This window comes from Cetorhinus maximus, chromosome 6 (assembly GCF_964194155.1).
Source record: "Cetorhinus maximus chromosome 6, sCetMax3.hap1.1, whole genome shotgun sequence".
Lineage (NCBI taxonomy): Eukaryota > Metazoa > Chordata > Chondrichthyes > Lamniformes > Cetorhinidae > Cetorhinus > Cetorhinus maximus.
The window spans coordinates 72,389,379-72,403,165 of NC_135884.1; the positions used below are offsets into that span (position 1 = coordinate 72,389,379).

Genomic DNA, 13,787 nt, shown 5'->3' on the forward strand with positions numbered 1-13,787 from the left:
AATAGAAGGAACTAAAAAGATATTTCAGCAGCACCTCTACCTCAGTCTTATTATCAAAACTGTCTTGCTGTCTTTAATACATTCTGATCATACCATGGATTGATCATTTTCTTTGCATTTTGTAGCTGCTCAATGTGTAACATTATAGAATCACACAGCATAGAAAGAGGCCTTTCAGCCCCTCATGTTGGTACTAACTCTTTCAAAGATATATCCAATTAGTCCCACTCCCCCTGCTCTGTCCCAAAAGCCCTCCAAATTCTTCTTTCTCAAGTATATATTGAATTCCCTTTTGAAAGCCTCTATTGCTCTGCTTCCACCACCCTTTCAGGTCATTCTTGTGGTCTCTCTAGATTGAGCTTATCAGTTTATGTGAAAGTTTATGAGCAGTTTCGTGTTAAGGAGCTACACCGGCTGGAAACTGGGTTAATATTGCTCCATGATTAACCCATACAACCTTAAGGACGATGAGTCAAAAAAATGAGGTGGCAACATTTAAAATGTAAGTGGTTCCAATATCATATCTTGTAACCTTAATTGGCAGGTGTGGAACAGAGCTGGGCAATTTGGTAAGTTCCTACATTACTCTCCTTGCAGCAAGACAGGTTAAGGGGAGGTTTAATACAGGATTAAACATTGAGAAGTTTTGATTGAGTAGATAGGGAGAAACTGTTTCCAGTGGCAGGGGTATCAGTAACCAGAGGAGGCAGAGAGAATGAGAGGGTAGTGAAGGCTGGGTCACTGAATATCTTCAAGGCTGAGTTAGATAGTTTTTTGATTGACAAGAGAGTCGAGGGTTATGCGGATACAGACAGGAATGTGGAGTTGAGGCCACAGTCAGATCAGCCATTATCTTATCAAATGACAGAGCAGGCTCGAGGAGCAAAATAGCCTATTCCTGCTTCTAATTCTTGTGTTCTTGTAATTGATAAAGGAGACAATGAGAATGTTTTTATGCAGTGAGTAATGGTGATCTGGAATGCACTGTTTGAGAGGGTGCTGGAAGAAAATTCAAGAATAACTTCCAAAAGGGAATTAGATAAAAACTTTTAAAGGAAATACTTGTGTGGAATTGGAGAGAGAACATGGGAGTGCCATTAATTGAATAGCTCTTTGAATGAACTGGCACAGGCACGATGGGCCAAATGGCCTCCTTCTTTGCTGTATGTTCCATGATTCTAGTCCATGATTTGATCCCTATTCTGGATTGATTCAGCCCATACCAGCCGGGCAAGGAAGAGCAGTTAGAGATACGAGAACTAGCCTAGTCTAGGTAAGAGAAATAGCAGCCAAGGATCTGGTACCGATGACACTCAAGTCAATCCTGTTGCAAAGTGAACATGTGTACATCAGATGAGGACAAAATGGAGCTCGACTGTGATGCTCACCTGGATCGCCTACCGTCAACACCACTCGCTGTCTAGGTGCACTCATTAAGAATGACTCCTTGGCCAAACAGCAGGGGAGTGGTATACCTGCATAGTTGACTCTCAACAAAAGCTGCCAAGGCCTCTGGATGGTGATTTTTCAGAGAATCTGAATGATCACCCATAAAAATCCTAGAACCACCCAGCACAGAGACCATTCAGCCCATCACGTTTGTCTGTTTTGCTATCCAATTAATCCCATTCCCCTGCTCCTACCTCATAGACCTTCAATTCTTTTCCCTTTTCGAAGGAGCTACCCATTTCCCTTTTGAAAGTTAGTTGAATCCTCTCCCGACACCCATTCAGACAGTGGATTCTTGAGCAGAACAACTTTCTCCTCATCTCCCCATTGGCTTCTTTGCTAATTATCTTAAATCTTTGACCTTTGATTACAAACACTCCTGCCGATGGAAACAGTTTCTCTCTAGCTACACTATCAAAACCATTCATCACTTTAAACACGTAAAATCCTACAAACCCATGTGATAAAGAGAGAATGTGACTCATCTTGGTTAGACTTTCCAAGCTCTTTCCTACTGCTGCCAGTATGTACTGGGAAGCCAGTGGGAAAGGAGTGTGGGAAAATTTGGTAAATTTAGTTATTATAAACCAGTGACCATGGTCAGCATCCTCAGGAGACAGAGCCAAAGGAGTGGGACGGGGTGAGGGGGGGGGATTTTTTTTTAAAAGTAAAATACAGACAACAAACTTTGACATCAGGGAGTCACTAGGAACCTCTTAGCTGCCAGAATTTCATACATTGTTGGGATCTACTTGATAATAGTTTGTCCTAATGACTCCACTGACCTGGTACTAATCTAGGAGTAGTTAACAGTGACTAGGTTACAATATTCATTAAAAAAAAACACTTTATTTACATTAATTACAATAGCACATACTAATTCACAAGAAGTCTACTTATTAAAAACCTTTTATACATATAACATAATAACCAGTTTTGTCACTTGAAGACTTTTACTTTATACACTTCTCTGAAGGAGTCGTGGTGGAGGGGGTTGGGGGGTTAGCAGGGTAGAGGTTAGTGGCAGGAAGGCAGGCCTACATCCAATCCTCATAGTGATGATGTTGTGGAGTCCACTATCTCTCGCCCATTACATACAGTTGGCACGTAATGCACAGCAGAACCTGCAAAGAGAAATTCCAAGTTTAGCTCAGCGCTGTTGTTTCAGTGATACCTCCTGTGGGCTGGTATGCATCACCATGACAACCAGTGGTTACAGCAGCTTGGTAACAAGTGCTGATGCCAAAAACAACAACAACCCACCAAGTTACTTGGCAGCTTCATGTTGGTGGCAGGACCTGTTTCTCAGCATTGGCCATCAGCAAAGGTGCACCCATCCACAATGCATCGTTTGCAGTGTGCCCATCATCTCTTGCAGATAGACAGATGGAAACACTTGGGGTCCACAAGCTCTCACAGCAGGCCCTGTACCTGTACACATGTTGGGCACGTGTGGTGATAAGGGACCCACGCTTGTCCTCAGTGTCATCTTGCTAAGCTCATGGAAGGAGGGGTTCAGGCTTGTTTGCTGTGCCCCCAATGCATGTGTTTAAATAGCTTACTGTTTGGTAAGAATAGCCAATGGGGTATGAGGACCCAGGGCTCAGGGGGCTGAGACTGACACCCAAAGGAACCATTCCCCAACATAAGTCGGTATCATGGGGAGAGGAAGGGAGGCAGTTACAGGTGCAGGGTGAAAACTCTCCCAATACGAGCATTTCAGGTCATCTGTGCAAATGTAAATTATTTATTAAGCAAGTATAGAGGGAGTGATGAGCAGCGGAGTTGTGGGCAGGTTGACCCTCCCCGTGATAGGGGGAAATCCTCAAAGGTCAGCCTGGGTGGAGGGAGATACGCACCGTGTGAGTGGACAGCCCCTGACCCGGTCACGCTGAAACGACTAGTCGCCACCCGATGGGTAACCACGTTTTTCTGAGGCTGGAAGAGGATGATGTGGACTTTGGGGGCAAACAGACAGCCCAGCACGACAGAGCCACTCAGACTAACGGAGATACACATGGTGGTCGTCTGGACCTGCGAGGAGAGAGAGAGAGAGACAGAGAGGGAAACTGTCAGATTAAAACAAGGATCTCCTTCAGACGCTGCTGCTCACTGAAGCCCAGGTGTTTCTCCTCATGACAGGTTAAAGACTCAACTAGAGCCAGTCTTCCTATTCATGGCAATGGAAATGATGCCTTGTCGCTTTCCCAAAGAAAAGTGCAGAGCTCTCAACATTAAATCTCAAGCAACACCAGCATGACTGGTTTAACTGATCATTTATTTCATTTGTTGTTTGTGGGATCCTACTGTGCACTGAACTGGCTGGTGTACGACCTGAAAAACAATAGTGCCTGCACTTCTAAAGCAATTCATTGGCTGCGGAAGACTTTGGAATGGCCTGGTGATATGAGAGGTGTTAGATGTGAACTGTATGAAACTCCCGTGGCTCAAGCTGCTAAGATGTCTCAAACCTAAAAGAAATTACCATCTTCTCAGGGCAGCTAGCAAAGGGCAATAAATGCCAACCTTGCTAACGTTGCCTTACTCCCCAAGTATAAATTAGCAGAAATAGATAATTTCCAGGACTTTCCTTTCAAGGTGAAATCACAGACCCAATGAATGACTCAGTGACACGTAACCCAAGACAACTGCTGCCTTCGCTAACCATTACACCCAAAATGAATAGTTCATCAGTAACATATTATTAAATAGTCATATATGAATAAGAAAAAAGGAAAATAATTATTTATAGTTATACAAATCCAACAGGATGTCAATTAGCATTGTTTTTTTACAGGGCTCAACCTGACTCATTGTGACCTGTCATGTAGGAGATGGCTGTTTGATGATTAACACGGTAGAAGATTATGGTTCCATCTTAAAGGAACATCTCTTAAAGATGCTTAAGCTTTTCAAAGTTTGCCAATGTCGTTTAGCTCATGGATATGTGGGAGATACGGTGAACATGAGCAGAAATGATCACACATAGGGAGGGGCAGAGGGCAATTCTTGATGGGGAAGATGGGAAGGGAACAGGTGATCCTGTAGAGTCATACATGGGGAGAGGCTAGAGGTCACAGGGTCATGCTTGGGGAGAGGGTAGTGGAGGTCACAGGGTCATACATGACTGGAAGAATGGTCAAATTCAAGCCAATCCATAGCTGATGATGAGGGTAAATGAGGGCGAGGTGAGTGATAACTGGGGGCGAGTGATAAGTTTCAAAATTGGAGGAGGGGCTGGGATGTGGGCATGAGGAGTGAGAAGAATCCAATGGAAATAGAATCAGGATTGGGCAAGGCATCACTGCAATCACTAGCAGGAAATGTAAGTGAGTTCTAGCAGAATTAAACCAGTGGCTGGGATCCCTGTATGGAGCAGTGCTATGAGACTCAGGTTCGGACAGATGGAATGAAATTCTCCTCTGCCTGCTGATGTAAGGGCCCTTTGGGAGATGATTTTGGACAGTCTCAATCCAATTCTTGATGGGCATGGAGCACATCACAAAACCATCTTTGCACTGCTTGGCAAATGTACTCAGAGAGGCTACAGGATGGAGGTGTGTTAAATGGGAAAAATTGTCACACTGTGCAGTATGGTTGCTCTTAGATGCAGTTAAGGGGAAGCTGGGTAAGTTCATGGGGGGAGGGAGTGAAAGGATATTCTGATGGGGGTACATGAAGTAGAGTGAAAGGGGGTTTGTGAGGAGCAGAAACTCCAGTATAGAACTGGGCTGAGTGGCATGTTTCTGTGTTTTATGCTATAAATATTATGTAATTCCTCTGAGGTGAGGGCTGAGGTGCATTGGAAGGTGAAATGGAGGAAGCTTTACTTGAATACCCACTGTTTGATACTGTGATATGAGTGCTTGATGCTCACACTGGGCGCCTGGAAAGCGAAGCTGTTCCATTTTCCCACACAAACAAGCCTCATCTCAACTAGCACACAGATTCAAAGCAAAGTCAAATGGGACCAGGTTGAATCCCAAGGAGAGTACAGGATAGAGAAAACTAAAGAGATACCAGGGCAGGGGCAAATGATTGGCGGAAGTGCTGGTGAGCCGTGTCTTGGGGACCATCAGGATTTATAAAAGATTAAATATTCCATGGAAAATCAGAAAACAAGTGGGCTGAGATTGACATTCAGGAACAATGGGGTAAAAATGAGTAATGTCTCCAAGGTTTGAGGCAGCTGGTAAGTAAGCGCTCAGTAATCAGAGGTTAGGGCCAGTTTAAGTTTAGTTCCTCATTGTTAGAATAAAGACTTTGGTGTGTTGCTTACCCTATAGTCGCTGGAGGTGACGTAGAAGATTGGCAGGAAGGCCAGCCAGATTATGCATGTGGTATACATGGTGAACCCAATGAACTTGGCCTCATTGAAATTCTCAGGGCACTTCCTGGTTTTAAAGGCATACACAGTGCAGAGCACAATGAGAACCACAGTGTACGTCAACGAGGTGAGCATACTGGATTCCTTGGTGTTGCACTTGAGAGTGACAATGTCCCGCTTCTCGGGCGTGGTCTCCTTTCTGGTGCCGGGCGTTTCCACCACAAGCCACACGATGACGACAATTAATTGGCAAGAGATCAGTGCCAAGCAGATCACCACCTGGGAAGTTGGGCTGATGCACCGTGGTCTCTGCGTGCCATCTTTTACGCCGTTGAAGATTCTGGCAATGCGGTTCGTCTTGGTGAGGAGGGCCGAGTAGCAAACTGCGAAGGAGGACCCCAATCCTAAACGGCGTAAGGTACATACCGTGGTTGAGGGTTTTGCAATGAAGATCAGGGTCATGCTATAACACATCAGGACCCCAATGAGAAGGATGTAACAGAGCTCTCGTCCTGATGCCTTCACCACTGGGGTGTTATTATTTTTAACAAAGATTCCAAACACACAGAGGGTTGAGATGAAGCCGAGGCAGGAAATGGTGATGGGCCCAATGGCCCAAGCATCCTCCCATTTGATATACTCTTCTGGAAGCTCATAGCAGCTGCTGAGATCCTCAGTGGGCCACCTTCCAGGCCCACAATCCATGCAAGTGAACTCATCATAGAGAAACTCATAAGGATGGCAGGCAATGCAGAGCCAGCAGCAGACATCTCCGCGCTGCATACTCTTGGCTTCATTCTTGGCGCAGGGGTCACTGCACTGTGATGTGGGGATGGATGCCTTGGCCCAGGGAATCAAGCTGGTGTTCAATGTGAGATCTTCTCCCCAGTAGCCAACTTTCTCATAGGAGTATCTCCCACCTTTCAACTGGAAATTAAGGATATTATAACGGCCAATTCCATCTCCAAATGTATCAAATCGGATTTCACTCTTTGTATCGTGAGGTTGAAAAGGAGCTGGGGAGACAAGAGAACAGGATTGGCAGGGTCTCAAGTAAATTAATGCAGTGAGATAACAGGGTCAGACTAGCACAAACATGGGATCAGACTGTAGTTAATGGGATTCTTGCCTTATCAAGGTTTAAATTCAGCACACCATCCACCCATTGGTGGTACTCAGTATGCAGTGTCTCTCTGTAAATAAAAGCAAATAAAGAACGAGATTCCAGTTCTATCCTTCACCATTTGGCTATACAATCAAGAGGACAAGCACTGCCTGATTGTCTCTTCACTAACCCTAGGGCACTGAGGCAAATTGTCATGCCCAAAGTGCCCTCTGCTGATATCAGTTTCCTCAACACAGAGCTGGGTTCAAATCGGGGGTCTTTGCTTGTGACCTATATGGCACAGTACCACTGTGAGCAGCAGGGTGACCAACTCTTGGAGAATGAATTAAGGGACACTTTGCAGGGGGAGGGGTGCTGATGAGAGTGTGACAGCAGAGGGGCTGCTGCCAAATCTCTGAGAGCAGAGTGGGTGGGGCAGTCTGCCCTTGACCTAGGCTGGCTTTGATTCTTCCAGCTCGTAGCCCTCTTCCCAGATTCCCACTGGAACACAAGCCACTAACCTGCCACGGCTGATGTGTGTGCAGCCACATATCCCACCTCAGCAGATGAAATCCCGGGGTGGCCTGACTCAGGCTGTGGGAAGGAAAGGTAAATTACGGGACAGTGCCTGAAAATCCGGGACGGTTGGTTACCCTGAATTTACCAAGTGAGCTGCTCAGGGGGTCACTGTTATCGTGTCCAGCTCTCTCCTGATTGATTTCCTGTCCCATTCAGGGGCCTTGCTCAGTCTTTCTGCATCAGTGTGAACCAGGCCCAATCCACTGCCTAAATAAATCCAGCCTCATAGTTAACATTCAGTGCTGAGGCCCACGAATGTTAACAAGAAAGTACAGAAAATGAGTCAATAGGAACGACATGACCAGAACACGTCCAGTGAAACAGTGAGGACACTCTAGTGCAGTACTGAGGGACAGCTGAACTGTCGGATGTGCCGTCTTTTGGAAGAGAGGTTAAACTAAGGCATGAAAGGTTCCAGGGCACTAGATTGAAGAAGAGCAAGGGAGTTCTCCCTCTGCCCTGGTCATTGAATATTTTTAAGGCTGAGTTAGATAGATTCTTGATTGACAAGGGAGTTAAAGGTTATCAGGGGTAGGCAGGAATGCAGAGGTGAGGTCAAAATCAGATCAACCATAACCTTATTGAATGGTAGAGCACGCTCGAGGGGCCGAGTGGCCTACTTCTGCTCCTAATTTGTATATTCTTAAGTAATATTTATCCTGCAAACACCACTGCACAGAGTATTGAATCATTTAACTGTTTGCTATTCATGGGACCTTGCTATGTGCAAATTGGCTGTTGCATTTCATACATTATAACAGTGACTACACCTCAATTGGCCTTAATTGGGAATAAAATGCTTTGGGGATGTCCTGAGATCATGAAAGACATGACGGAAATGCAAGTCTTTCTTTTTCTTTACTGAAATGAAGCAACAATGAAGAATTTATTTACCATCAAAGTGAACTTTTATGATGTAATCCTTGTAAAACTTCTTCCCATTCATGGGCCTCATGTTGTCGCAGAGCTTGGTGGTGTTGGGACAGAGTGCCCGTTGCATGTTGTGGAGGGCATGGGCCATGGCGTACACCGCATTCAACACAAACATGATCTTTGTCTCCTGCTCAAACTTCACTTTGAGGGAGTTCCTGCCACAGTCAAGTGTCCTTAAGCTGCAATGAAACTTCTGTTCCCAGAACTCCCTAAACCATGAATTCCTGGTGTTATTGTAAGCGCTGAGGTTGATGAAATAGGTTGTAAACTCCTCAATGTCATGGGCTGCCAGTTCGATAGTTATGGCCCCGTTGGCTGCCTGCTCGTTGCCCTTGACCACGTTCTCCAGTGCACCCCAGCCATCGCTGGCCACCCACATGAAGGACACATTGAGCCTACGGGCAGCGGCTAGCAGCTCCCGAGCATCCTCGCTCTTTGTGAACAGGACCACCACTTTGGCGTTGGGCTTCTGCATCAGAGCTTTGATGACCCCGTCGTATGTCTTCTGGTTCATGGAGCGGCCCACCTTCTCCGAGGTGGCGATGCAGATGTTCCTAGAACGAGCCTCCTGCTCAAAGGCCTCAATGCCCGTCTCGCCGTAGTCACCTTCAGATGCCACGGTGGAGACATATGTCCAGTTGAAGAAGCGCAGGATGTCAGACATGGCTTTCGCTTGGTAGAAATCTGGAGGTACAGTCCGGGCGAAGTAATCATAGCGTGATTTATCACTCAGCTTGGCACTGGTTGAGGCATAGCTGATCTGCGGGATCTGGAACAAGCGGAGCAAGTTGGCCACCTGGGAACAATCCAAAGAAGAGTGTTAGAACACCGTCCTGTTGGGGAAGGCCCTGGACTAGAGCTACTCACTGCCTGATTGCCCAATGTGCTGTGCAGGAATTCCTAAAATATAAACTAGACTCCAAAAGCCTGCTTCTCCCAATCGCTCCCGATTTGGAGGATAAATCAATAAGGTTCCCAGTAAAATCTGCCCATCACAACCCAAACCCTGACTGTTGCTCTTCCTCAGCTCCTACCTTGTATTGGACTTGGCAACCCCAGTTCGAGACCTCACTCTGGCAGTGGAACCTGCTGCAAAACAGGGAGTGTTTCTGCCAGTTATAAAACTGAGGGGTCAAGTGTCAGCTGCTAACAAAGATACAGAGTGGGCTGTCACACCACTGCCTATAGATCTACATTAATAATAGAGGCCCTCACCCCACCCTACAAACAAGGAACATTAGGAACAGGAGTTTACCATTCAGCTCCATGTCCTGCTCCAATGTTCAATTAGATCATAACTGATCTGGACCTCAGCTCCACTTTCCTACTGTTGCTCCATATTCCTGATACCCTTCCCCAACAAACATCTACCGGTCTCAGTCTTGGAATCTCCAGTTGTTCCCCAGCATCTACAAGGACTATTGGGTCTTCATCCTGTTAGTGATGGTAACACTTGGATTTGACGAATCTGGAGCTATCGTTGAGCCTTTACAGTTCTGTCGGAACTACTAAGCTAGTGAAGACTATCAAATATGATTCGTTATGTACTGTGGTAATTATGGTTTTACCCAATGTGTAATATACCTTTAAGAAGAATGTTATAACGGAAGATCACATGATCTTGAGTAACCAATAGAAGAGTAGTGTGGGCTACCTCTGTGGTTAGCCGTCAGTAGTGTAGAAATAGGGTTTGAAGTGAAAGCACACTGCTGAGTATCTTTGTAAATAAACAGAATGTTTTCCACCTAAGAAGTGTCTGCTGATCAACTCTATCTATAGTACCAACCTGGCCATCCCACAACAAGCGTGCAACAAGGATCCACAAGATCCAACAAACTGGTGATGAGGATAAAGTGATGATGAAGTGAGGATACAACAAACTGTTGATGACAATAAAATAATGGAAGAAATCGAGAGAAGTGCAATCGGGCTGTACTTCGCACAGTAATTGTAAGTAGAAGTTTTGTTCAAATCAAAGAAGTTATTCCCTTCCCGAATGCCGCAATTTGGAAATTGATCCTTTCGATCCAGCCACGGACGATTAGTCTCATTATATTGAACGCCTCGTGTTCTTTTTCCAAGCGAGCGAGATTATGGGGGAAGAGAAGAGGTGAGCAATCCTCTTAGGGAATAAAGCCTACAGCTTGATTCTAAGTTTAACAGCACCCAGTGCCCAAGATTCAAAATATTTTGATGAATTGGTGGACCTTGTGAAGGGTCATTACCAGCCAAAGGCTTCGGTAACGATGCAACGGTTCAAATAGAGACCCACGCTTGTTATGTGGCAAGCTTGAAGCAGTTAATGGAACATTGTGAGATTGGTACATCTCTAAATGACATGCTCAGAGATCATTTAGTGTGCATTGTGAATGAGGACACGATTCAGAAGAGAGTATTGTCCGAAACAAATTTGGATTTTAAGAAGGTGCTAGAGTTAGCACTGGCCATGGAAAGTGCAGTAAGGGATTCAAAAGCCAAACAGGGAGCGCAAAATGACTCCATCCTCCATATCGGACATGTAGCCCCAGCCAAAAAGGGCGCAAAAATGCAAGACTCTGCCGAGAAGCATAAGCAGAGTAACTGTCCATTATGGAAGCCAATCGGTAAAGCTACCCTTGTTGGTGATAGCAAGCGAGGGACCAAGTCTCCTGGGCGAAACTGGCTAAAGGAGATTAAGTTAGAATGGTCCGAAATTTTCCAGTTGAGAGTAAGTGGGTTACCAGAGTTACTACAAAATATGCCACAGTCTTTAAGATGAACCTGGGAAGATCCAGGGGCTGCAAGCAAAAACTCATGTGGATCCAGAGACAACCCCCCGATTCATGAAGGCAAGACCAGTACCTTATGCATTGCGAGAAATGGTTGACACTGAACTGGACAGATTAGAGAAACTGGGCATTATACAACCTGTGCAGTTCTCAGAATGGCAACACTCATAGTCCCCATCCTTAAACCCAACCAAAGCGTCCGAAGTTGTGGAGATTATAAACTGACGGTTAATAAAGTAGCTAAGCTAGACAGACACCCCATATCAAAAATCAAAGACCAAATGCCAATCTGGCAGGTGGAACCACCTACACAAAGCTTGATATGAGTCATGCTTCTCAGCGACTAGAGTTAGATAATGCCTCCCAGGAATTTGTCACAATTAATACCCACAAAGAGTTGTATCAATATACATGTTTGTCTTTCGGTGTCTCCTCAGCTTGTGTCAACTTTCAGAGAACAATGGAAAGCTTACTGCAGGGAGTGCCCCAGGTTGTAGTCTATTTAGACAATGTATTGGTGACAGGATTCACTGAAAAAGAGAATTTGGCAAACTTAGAAGAAATCTTAAAATATTTCTTGCAAGCTGGAGTGCGTTTAAAAAACGAAAAGTGCACGTTCCAAACGAGGGAGGTAATCTATTTGGGTCACCGGGTAGATTCACAGGGCCTCCACCCGGTTGAGGAGAAAGTGATGGACATAAGAGAGGCACCTGCGCCAAAGAAGGTCTCAGATCTCAAATCATTCCTAGGAATGATCAACTATTATGGGTGGTTCCTACCAAATGCTGGCCTCCCTGCATTCTCTACTCAAACAGAACAAACATTGGTCTTGGGAGACACCCCAAAAGGAGCTTTCATTAAGGTGAAACAACTGTTGCACTTGTCCAATCTATTAGTGCATTATGACCAGACGAAAGAATTGGTGCTGACACGTGATGCATCTCCATATGGAGTGGGAACAGTTGTCTCCCATCGGATGGATGACAGCTTGGAATGGCCAAGAAGTTATGTATCAAGAATGCTCACCACAGTGGAAAAGAGATATTCGCAGATAGAAAAAGAAGGCCTGTCCATCATCTTTGGTGTCAGGAAATTTCATCAGTATGTACATGGCCGTCATTTTACAGTAATTTCAGACCACAAGCCATTGCTAGGTTTGTTTAATGGGGAAAAGGCAACAGCACCTATAGCCTCAGCAAGAATACAACAATGGGCTTTGATCCTGAAAGCATGCGAGTATACTTTTGTGCATAGGCCTGGAAATCAAATTGCAGACGCTGATGCCCTTAGTCGTTTACCTTTACAAGGCAATGATGTCCCAGTTCCACAGAAACTTGTTTTATTGCTAAATTTCTTAGATTCCTCGCCGGTATGTGCTTGACAGATCAGAGACTAGACAAGTCGGGATCCAGTCCTATCTCAAGTACGAGAACAAATGCTTCAAGGTTGGTCACAAGAGCCCGTATCTGGCGAAATGAAACCGTACTTCAACAGAAGACATGAAATAACCAGCCAGGATGGCATCTTGTTGTGGGGAGCACGAGGGACAGTTCCTCCAAAGGGAAGGGAGCTACTTTTAATTGAACTATTTAGCACACATCCAGGAATTTCCCAAATGAAGACCATAGCACACAGCTATCTATGGTGGCCTGGGATGGATGGCCAAATAGAGAGTTTAGTAAAGCACTGTGTGTAATGTCAGCAACTGCAAAAGTTACCTTCAACCGCTTCGTTACACTCTTGGGTGTGGCCAGGAAGATCATGGGTGCGATTACACATTGACTATGTGGGACCTTTCATGGGATCAATGTTGCTGCTCACTCAAAATGGATGGACATATGAGGTGAAGTCACCAAGGTCTTCTGCTATGATTGAGAAGCTACGTCAAAGTTTTGCTGTTAACAGACTACCAGAAATAATTGTTTCTGATAATGGCACGGCATTTACAAGTGCTGAGTTTCAACAGTTTATCAGCTTCAACGGTATCACTCATGTAAAAACTTCACCACACCACCCTTCCTCAAATGGATTGGCTGAAAGGGCGGTTCAAACATTCAAGGCTGGCATGAAAAAGCTAACTGGAGATTCCTTAGCAACTAAGCTAGCACGCTTTCTTTTCCATTATAGGACCGCCCCTCACACAGCAAAAGGTGTCACACCTGTAGAGTTATTGTTGAAACGCTGTCTCAGGATGAGATTGAGCTTAATAATGCCGAATATAGGGGGAAGGGGGATGATGGAAAGGGGTCAGAGAAGTCAGAAAACTAGACACGACTGGCATAGTCGTGAGAGGAAATTTACCATGGGAGAGACGGTATACGTGAAGGAGAAGGAACAAAGTAGTTACAGGGTGAAATCAGTGCAGTGACTGGACCTCTATCTTACCACATGGAGGTGGGAGGCCGAGTCACATGGAGACATGTGGATCATCTAAGGAAGAGAGAAACAAATCACCAAGAATTGATTCCACCAGTGTTCACGGCTGGGTCTGTGTTTCCTGTTGCAAGAAATCAACCTAGTACAGACATGTCTGATGTTCCTGTAAGAGCTGAGGATACAGAACTGCAGGTGCCCACCGAAGCATCTGATGTTCAGACAACTCCGGAAAAGGAGATTCCTGACAAAG

General features: G+C 45.2%; 1 protein-coding gene across 1 annotated transcript in view; it reads right to left on the minus strand.

Annotated features, from left to right (window-relative positions):
* Positions 1 to 1,672: 1,672 nt before the first annotated feature.
* Positions 1,673 to 13,787, minus strand: part of LOC144681821 (metabotropic glutamate receptor 3-like) — a 51,989-nt gene continuing 39,874 nt past the window's right edge. The window contains exons 2-5 of the mRNA XM_078543844.1: positions 8,355 to 9,189; positions 5,729 to 6,792; positions 3,309 to 3,483; positions 1,673 to 2,573 (exon numbers count right to left, since the gene is read on the minus strand). Of these exons, the coding sequence (XP_078399970.1) occupies positions 2,500 to 2,573; positions 3,309 to 3,483; positions 5,729 to 6,792; positions 8,355 to 9,189 (2,148 nt within the window). The 3' untranslated portion in view covers positions 1,673 to 2,499. The remainder of the gene's footprint in view (positions 2,574 to 3,308; positions 3,484 to 5,728; positions 6,793 to 8,354; positions 9,190 to 13,787) is intronic.